The sequence below is a fragment of the Syngnathus acus genome, chromosome 10 (assembly GCF_901709675.1).
Source record: "Syngnathus acus chromosome 10, fSynAcu1.2, whole genome shotgun sequence".
NCBI lineage: Eukaryota > Metazoa > Chordata > Actinopteri > Syngnathiformes > Syngnathidae > Syngnathus > Syngnathus acus.
The window spans coordinates 12,342,274-12,350,100 of NC_051095.1; the positions used below are offsets into that span (position 1 = coordinate 12,342,274).

Consider the following 7,827-nt stretch of genomic DNA (forward strand, 5'->3'; position numbering starts at 1 on the left):
TTCGTCACCTATACGTGCTTGTTGTTCGCCTTTGTCTTTAAAGCGGCGGCCGTGACAATGATGACGCAGCACGAATTGGAACATGCGGGCATTTGAACTCTGCGAGACCTGCGAGACTTTTGCTCTTGGAGAAATAACGGAGAGAAAGGAAGGCAACGCTGTTTGAAAGAAACGATTAGAAATGGGGTTCTCTCGCATCCAAAAGGCGCTGTTTGCGGGATTTGCTGGAAGAAGCCGCCTGCGTGTCACTGACGCTCGCCGCGTCATGCAAAGAGGGCGCCAAACGTCACGTCAGGTGGCCGGGGGCCCCCTCCGCACACGCTTTGCAAAATTTAAAAGCAAAAGGCTCAAAGTGTCCCCTGCGTGTCAAAGCCGCTTGCTGACGTTTGCTGTATGTGACGTGCGGATCATGATCTTGCAGGGTACGGCGGGCGGAGCAGCCATCACTTGCCCACTGCGCTCGCTGCCAGCTGCCTGACCGCGTTCGCCTTGTGCCCTACTTACCTACCTACCTGTCGCCGCCGCCAAGACTTGTTGCGGACTCCGTGCCTGCTTGGAGAGAGATCGTCTGCAATGCTGAACCCCAAGATGCAGCTTGCACTTGTGCTGCTCCTCGAGTTCTTATGCCTCGCTGCTGCTGCTGCTGCTACCGCTGAAGGTAACAGTCGAAATTGTCTTTTGAGATGCGCGATCGACATTGCAAAGTCAGCACTAAAGTAAACTCGTTTTTTGGGTACACCCTTAAAAGTGCTGACAGACCCAGGAAGTTACTCAACTTTATGTTGTGTTACCAAATGAAAAAAAAAAAGTGTTTGGGCAAACTCACCCGACTTGCATTGGGATGGCTCTTCTTAAGCCAGCATTGTTCAGGGTGTACTTTGATGTATGGGACGGACTGGGTGGAATTCACCTTTTCTACTTCTGGCAGCCGCACCCTGCTCGTGCGATGCGGACAACATATGCACCTGCAATGTGGGTCAAAAGCTCGAATTGCTTTACGACGTTCCGACTTCCAACACGATCGCCTGGAAGAAGGATGGATCAGTTCTCTCCGACACCTGGGCAGTCGTCGACGCCGATGACTCAAATAAGAAGGCGACGATCACATCACTGAAGACCGGCGACGAAGGGACATACGCGGCCATCGACGGGACTTCCCTTGCTGACTGTAAGGTGAAGGTGTTCTTTGTCAAGATTGTGGGTGAGTTTGAAATTACAGCGCAGTCTCCCCTCCTATCACTATCCTCTTTTGGCATCTCAGCCAACCTCCGATTCGAGAGCAAAAAGTCCAGTGTTCTCGGGGGGCTGTTGTGAGATTTTATGAATGATGATAATATTGATTAATGATTCAAAGTTGCCTTTTTCCACCCTGTAGAATTGATCGTAAAATGCCAGGTCTGAAAAGTGTGAGATTGTCACTGTGATGTTTCAAAGTCAGCTTTTTGGAATTTTGAGTAAAATGCAATCCGGAAGATGATCTGCGCCCTTTGAAAAGGTCAACCATTTCTTTGCTGTAATGATTCAAAGTTAGCTTTTTGGACTTTCGAGTAAAATGCAATCCAAAAGAATATCTGCCCCCTTTTAAAAGGTCACCCATTTCTTTGATGTAATGATTTTGCTTTTTGGAATTTATGCAATCCAAAAGATGGATCTGCCGCCCCCTTTTAAAAGGTCAACCATTTCTTTGTTGTAATGAGTCAAAGTTAGCTTTTGGGAATTTAGGCACTCCACAAGATGATCTGCTGCCCCCCTTTTAAAAGGTCCACCATTTCTTTGTTGTAATGATTCAAACTTTTTGGAATTTATGCAATCCAAAATGTGATCTGCCCCCCTTCTAAAAGGTCAAACATTTCTTTTTTGTAATGATCGAAAGTTAGCTTTTTGGAATGTATGCAATCCAAACAATGATCTGCCCCCTTCTAAAAGGTCAAACATTTCTTTTTTGTAATGATCGAAAGTTAGCTTTTTGGAATGTATGCAATCCAAACAATGATCTGCCCCCTTTTATAAAGTCCAACATTTTGTTGCCGTCACACGCAACCTTTGGGCAAAAAGTGAATGTGCCGCATTTCCTTTGTCCAATAGAAAAGCCAACCTCCAATGTCCAGGTCAAACGTTACACTGGTAACTCTGTGGCCTTGCACTGCTCCATCAACGAGAATGAACACTTCAAAGACCTCGTGTGGAAGAAGGACGACGCTCCGGTCGGCCATGGAGACTACATTCTGGGCAAAGCGGTGATGATCGTCAGCAAACCCGACCCAACCGTCAAGGTCGAATACGTTTGCGTGGCCAAACAATTCGACGGCACTGAGATGTCATCCTTGGCCTTGACACTCAAGGACGGCGATGTCCCAGCAGATGCCGAGTATACTGCCAAGACAAGTACAGGGAGCAGTGCAAGGGAAAGACCAACTCAAGACACAGACAGACAGGCAGGCGGGCAGGCAGGCAGGCAGGCAGGCAGGCAGGCAGGCAGGCGGGCGGGCGGGCGGGCGGGCGGGCAGGCAGGCAGGCAGGCAGGCGGGCAGGCGGGCAGGCAGGCGGGCAGGCAGGCAGGAGGGCAGGCAGGCAGGCGGGCAGGCAGGCGGGCGGGCAGGCAGGCAGGCAGGCAGGCAGGCGGGCAGGCAGGCAGGCAGGCAGGCAGGCAGGCAGGCAGGCAGGCAGGCAGGCAGGCAGGCAGGCAGGCTGACAGGCAGGCTGACAGGCAGGCTGACAGGCAGGCTGACAGGCAGGCAGGCTGACAGGCAGGCAGGCTGACAGGCAGGCAGGCTGACAGGCAGGCAGGCTGACAGGCAGGCAGGCTGACAGAATCAGAGAGACCTTTGGATTAGTTTGCTTGTACTCATTCTAGAGATTTGGATTTTTTTTTATGGTACCACCCACAACAAAACCCCAAAGAATGATTGTGTGCATGTGTGTGTGCACAAATGCGTTTTGCTTGTGCCCAAGCATTTAAGTGTGGGTGTGAACATGCACGTGTGGGCAAGGCCAGGGTGGCCTGGTTACATAACTGACTCCTGGCCTGAAAGAAATCTCCCGGCCCTGATTACTGTATACTAGGGGTGTAACGATTCATCGATACACATCGATTAATCGATATAATGCTCTACGATTTATTGCCATCGATGCTAAACGTAAACATCGATTTATATCGCCGTGTTTGACCTCGGACATTAGACGCGACTTTATTTTGAAATCCAGTTCATTGTTGCTTGCTTCCTCTTTCCGGGAGCAGTACGCGGCGTGTTGTGAGCAGAGCAGAGCAGGCACGTGAAAGGGGAGCCGACAACTACGCGGCTCCTGGGCTGGTGCTATGGCTAGTGTCCAAGAAGACGAGGAAATTCGCTCCCCTTTGGGCTTCAAGTCATTCGTTTGGAAGCACTTTGGATTCCAAAGAAAAGATGGCTCAACGGACAATTAAAATTATTGTAAATAAATAGTTCAGTAATGCACTTTAAAGTTAATGGTATTACAAAAAAGAAAGAATATTCATTTTTCTTTACTTATATGAGAAAAAATATAGGAATTTGATAAAGTTCAGTGTTAAAATAAGCACTTTGTATACTACAATACTCTTGTAATTTCCTAAATAAAGAGTTTGCAGTACCTTGTTGATTTTGCGTATGAATTGTTATAAATCAGGATATTGTTCTATATTTTTTATTTAAAAAAAAAAAATATATCGATCGTGGAGCACTACATCGTGATGTATCGTGAATGAATCACAGCAGGCTTTAAGATATCGGCAAATATCGTATCGGGGGTCTTTGTATCGATATGATATCGTATCGTGACATAACCCGCGATTTACACCCCTACTGTATACCTATTTAAAAGAGCCCTTGTCATTGAGTTTGTCAACCACAATATAACTATCCCTCCATAGGTTGAAGGTGGACAAACCCAGGCCTGTAGACTGGAGAGCAATAAAAAAATCCCAGAGTATTTACAGGATTTTAGGTGCTGGAAAAAAAATAAAAATAATAAAATGAGCTATTTACCCCATTCAATGTATCGTGAATTATTTGAAAGTCAAAAAAAAAAAAAAAGAACAAAAGAATGTGTTTATATGATCAAAAGTCACTTGCGCAACTTGGTGTCAAACCCGTTGCCCTTTGCACTATAACCAGTTGCCAAAAAGGAGCCAGTCGTGGCACCCTGAGAAACCTTGTTGTTGCCTTTCATTTGAGTTGAAAACAATTGCATTGACTTCCAAAATGGGCTTGCCTACGATTCGTCACCTATACGTGCTTGTTGTTCGCCTTTGTCTTTAAAGCGGCGGCCGTGACAATGATGACGCAGCACGAATTGGAACATGCGGGCATTTGAACTCTGCGAGACCTGCGAGACTTTTGCTCTTGGAGAAATAACGGAGAGAAAGGAAGGCAACGCTGTTTGAAAGAAACGATTAGAAATGGGGTTCTCTCGCATCCAAAAGGCGCTGTTTGCGGGATTTGCTGGAAGAAGCCGCCTGCGTGTCACTGACGCTCGCCGCGTCATGCAAAGAGGGCGCCAAACGTCACGTCAGGTGGCCGGGGGCCCCCTCCGCACACGCTTTGCAAAATTTAAAAGCAAAAGGCTCAAAGTGTCCCCTGCGTGTCAAAGCCGCTTGCTGACGTTTGCTGTATGTGACGTGCGGATCATGATCTTGCAGGGTACGGCGGGCGGAGCAGCCATCACTTGCCCACTGCGCTCGCTGCCAGCTGCCTGACCGCGTTCGCCTTGTGCCCTACTTACCTACCTACCTGTCGCCGCCGCCAAGACTTGTTGCGGACTCCGTGCCTGCTTGGAGAGAGATCGTCTGCAATGCTGAACCCCAAGATGCAGCTTGCACTTGTGCTGCTCCTCGAGTTCTTATGCCTCGCTGCTGCTGCTGCTGCTACCGCTGAAGGTAACAGTCGAAATTGTCTTTTGAGATGCGCGATCGACATTGCAAAGTCAGCACTAAAGTAAACTCGTTTTTTGGGTACACCCTTAAAAGTGCTGACAGACCCAGGAAGTTACTCAACTTTATGTTGTGTTACCAAATGAAAAAAAAAAAGTGTTTGGGCAAACTCACCCGACTTGCATTGGGATGGCTCTTCTTAAGCCAGCATTGTTCAGGGTGTACTTTGATGTATGGGACGGACTGGGTGGAATTCACCTTTTCTACTTCTGGCAGCCGCACCCTGCTCGTGCGATGCGGACAACATATGCACCTGCAATGTGGGTCAAAAGCTCGAATTGCTTTACGACGTTCCGACTTCCAACACGATCGCCTGGAAGAAGGATGGATCAGTTCTCTCCGACACCTGGGCAGTCGTCGACGCCGATGACTCAAATAAGAAGGCGACGATCACATCACTGAAGACCGGCGACGAAGGGACATACGCGGCCATCGACGGGACTTCCCTTGCTGACTGTAAGGTGAAGGTGTTCTTTGTCAAGATTGTGGGTGAGTTTGAAATTACAGCGCAGTCTCCCCTCCTATCACTATCCTCTTTTGGCATCTCAGCCAACCTCCGATTCGAGAGCAAAAAGTCCAGTGTTCTCGGGGGGCTGTTGTGAGATTTTATGAATGATGATAATATTGATTAATGATTCAAAGTTGCCTTTTTCCACCCTGTAGAATTGATCGTAAAATGCCAGGTCTGAAAAGTGTGAGATTGTCACTGTGATGTTTCAAAGTCAGCTTTTTGGAATTTTGAGTAAAATGCAATCCGGAAGATGATCTGCGCCCTTTGAAAAGGTCAACCATTTCTTTGCTGTAATGATTCAAAGTTAGCTTTTTGGACTTTCGAGTAAAATGCAATCCAAAAGAATATCTGCCCCCTTTTAAAAGGTCACCCATTTCTTTGATGTAATGATTTTGCTTTTTGGAATTTATGCAATCCAAAAGATGGATCTGCCGCCCCCTTTTAAAAGGTCAACCATTTCTTTGTTGTAATGAGTCAAAGTTAGCTTTTGGGAATTTAGGCACTCCACAAGATGATCTGCTGCCCCCCTTTTAAAAGGTCCACCATTTCTTTGTTGTAATGATTCAAACTTTTTGGAATTTATGCAATCCAAAATGTGATCTGCCCCCCTTCTAAAAGGTCAAACATTTCTTTTTTGTAATGATCGAAAGTTAGCTTTTTGGAATGTATGCAATCCAAACAATGATCTGCCCCCTTCTAAAAGGTCAAACATTTCTTTTTTGTAATGATCGAAAGTTAGCTTTTTGGAATGTATGCAATCCAAACAATGATCTGCCCCCTTTTATAAAGTCCAACATTTTGTTGCCGTCACACGCAACCTTTGGGCAAAAAGTGAATGTGCCGCATTTCCTTTGTCCAATAGAAAAGCCAACCTCCAATGTCCAGGTCAAACGTTACACTGGTAACTCTGTGGCCTTGCACTGCTCCATCAACGAGAATGAACACTTCAAAGACCTCGTGTGGAAGAAGGACGACGCTCCGGTCGGCCATGGAGACTACATTCTGGGCAAAGCGGTGATGATCGTCAGCAAACCCGACCCAACCGTCAAGGTCGAATACGTTTGCGTGGCCAAACAATTCGACGGCACTGAGATGTCATCCTTGGCCTTGACACTCAAGGACGGCGATGTTGGCAGCAATGTTGTGAGCGTTGACAGCAATGTTGTGAGCGTTGACAGCAAAGGTCAGTACTCTCAGCCGTCGCAAGTGTCACTACAGTTCATATTCGATATGCGCCCAGCTGACCGCTTTCTCTTTATTAAGATAAAGCAGGTGTGGGTGCCCTGTCCTACAGCGTTTCTCTGCTGGTGATGTCCGTCCTGGCTCAGCTCTACTGGATGGTGTAGCGCCCGCCGCAAGACCAGCGGGTGAGTCAACGTCCGTCCGTCCAAGTGACCTCCCTTCAAGCCGTCTGCTTCTCCTCAGCTGCTGCTGTCCACGTCCGTCCCTGGCTAGGAGACGGAGCACTCCACCGCAAGCAGCCCGCTCCCCCCTCAGCAAGCCCACTCCACCCTCAGTGAGCGCCTCCCAAAAGGATTTTGCCCTCCAGACGATGATACTCAACATCGACGACGAGCAGCGTTTCACAGAAGAAAATACCTCCCCCCCCCACACACACAAAAACAGAATGAAAACCGAATCAATTGCATTTGCAGCACTTTTGTAGTGCTCCTTGCTCTTTTCTGTCTCGATGTTATGATACAATGTACATGATGACTCCACGAAAACAGAGCCAGCCGGGTCTTGATGGTCTTCAGCTTGAAAGAAGCGGCAAAGGTGCTTTGCAGCATCACGGGCAGCCGTTAGCAAGAGCCTGGAATGCGCCCGCCGCCGCAGGATTTGCAAACTTTTTTTCTTTTTCTCATTTTCGGGCATCCGTTTGATCGGTCTGATGCTGCTTTGCTTCCAAAGGATTCTTCCAATGATGTGCATGCTCATGGTTTGAATCTTTATAACTTGAATAAAGGCCAAATTTGTTGAATACAGCTTCAAGTAGAAACTTGGGATGATAAATGCACCTTGGCGGTTAACGTCAGTCGAAATCGGAATATTTTTGACAATTGCTTGGATTTCTTAAAAATGTCCACACTAAAGCGCCCTCTATAGCCCCACCCTTTTTAATACCACCACACTTCCATCCATGCAGCCTGTTAAGGTTTTGTGCGGCAACAACCACAGCCTCCCAGCAAACAAATCATTTTTAAGCAGGGCAGGGTGATAGATTGCATTAAAAAGACACAGAAATATCAGTGGTGCGCTTCAGGGCTGAACAACTGACAATCAAATTCCCAACGACAATGTAGTAGAATGACAAAGGCTGCAATATGAATAATATAAAACCACTTAATTTGGGTTGGTCTATGGCTGA

The 7,827-nt window shown here is 47.3% G+C and overlaps 3 protein-coding genes across 4 annotated transcripts in view; 2 read left to right on the forward strand and 1 right to left on the reverse strand.

Moving 5' to 3' along the window:
* si:ch73-43g23.1 (uncharacterized protein C4orf54 homolog) overlaps window positions 1-4,892 on the reverse strand; it is a 30,392-nt gene extending 25,500 nt beyond the window's left edge. The window contains exons 1-2 of the mRNA XM_037261227.1: window positions 4,867-4,892; window positions 633-648 (exon numbers count right to left, since the gene is read on the reverse strand). The gene's annotated coding sequence lies outside the window, so the exon portion shown is untranslated. The remainder of the gene's footprint in view (window positions 1-632; window positions 649-4,866) is intronic.
* LOC119129720 lies at window positions 206-3,894 on the forward strand. Its single transcript, XM_037263108.1, has 4 exons — window positions 206-658; window positions 929-1,201; window positions 2,086-2,385; window positions 3,890-3,894. The coding sequence occupies exons 1-4, from the start codon at window positions 574-576 to the stop codon at window positions 3,892-3,894; spliced, it is 663 nt and encodes a 220-aa protein (XP_037119003.1). The 5' UTR covers window positions 206-573.
* LOC119128649 lies at window positions 4,441-7,440 on the forward strand. 2 transcript variants are annotated; one of them, XM_037261230.1, is made up of 6 exons: window positions 4,441-4,531; window positions 4,658-4,894; window positions 5,165-5,437; window positions 6,322-6,642; window positions 6,723-6,826; window positions 6,885-7,440. In XM_037261230.1, the coding sequence occupies exons 2-5, from the start codon at window positions 4,810-4,812 to the stop codon at window positions 6,803-6,805; spliced, it is 762 nt and encodes a 253-aa protein (XP_037117125.1). In that variant the 5' UTR covers window positions 4,441-4,531; window positions 4,658-4,809; the 3' UTR covers window positions 6,806-6,826; window positions 6,885-7,440. The 2 variants fall into 2 exon arrangements, with proteins under 2 accessions (XP_037117125.1, XP_037117124.1); XM_037261229.1 differs by having other exon boundaries at window positions 4,442-4,894.
* The last annotated feature ends 387 nt before the right edge of the window (window positions 7,441-7,827 follow it).

Excerpts from the sequence above, each read along its gene's own strand:
- LOC119129720 (XM_037263108.1), top strand. The coding sequence starts at position 574 with ATGCTGAACCCCAAGATGCAGCTTGCACTTGTGCTGCTCCTCGAGTTC. Across the intron at positions 659-928 it reads TGCTGCTGCTACCGCTGAAG|CCGCACCCTGCTCGTGCGAT; the intron begins GTAACAGTCGAA and ends TACTTCTGGCAG. Across the intron at positions 1,202-2,085 it reads GTTCTTTGTCAAGATTGTGG|AAAAGCCAACCTCCAATGTC; the intron begins GTGAGTTTGAAA and ends TTTGTCCAATAG.
- LOC119128649 (XM_037261230.1), top strand. The coding sequence starts at position 4,810 with ATGCTGAACCCCAAGATGCAGCTTGCACTTGTGCTGCTCCTCGAGTTC. Across the intron at positions 4,895-5,164 it reads TGCTGCTGCTACCGCTGAAG|CCGCACCCTGCTCGTGCGAT; the intron begins GTAACAGTCGAA and ends TACTTCTGGCAG. Across the intron at positions 5,438-6,321 it reads GTTCTTTGTCAAGATTGTGG|AAAAGCCAACCTCCAATGTC; the intron begins GTGAGTTTGAAA and ends TTTGTCCAATAG.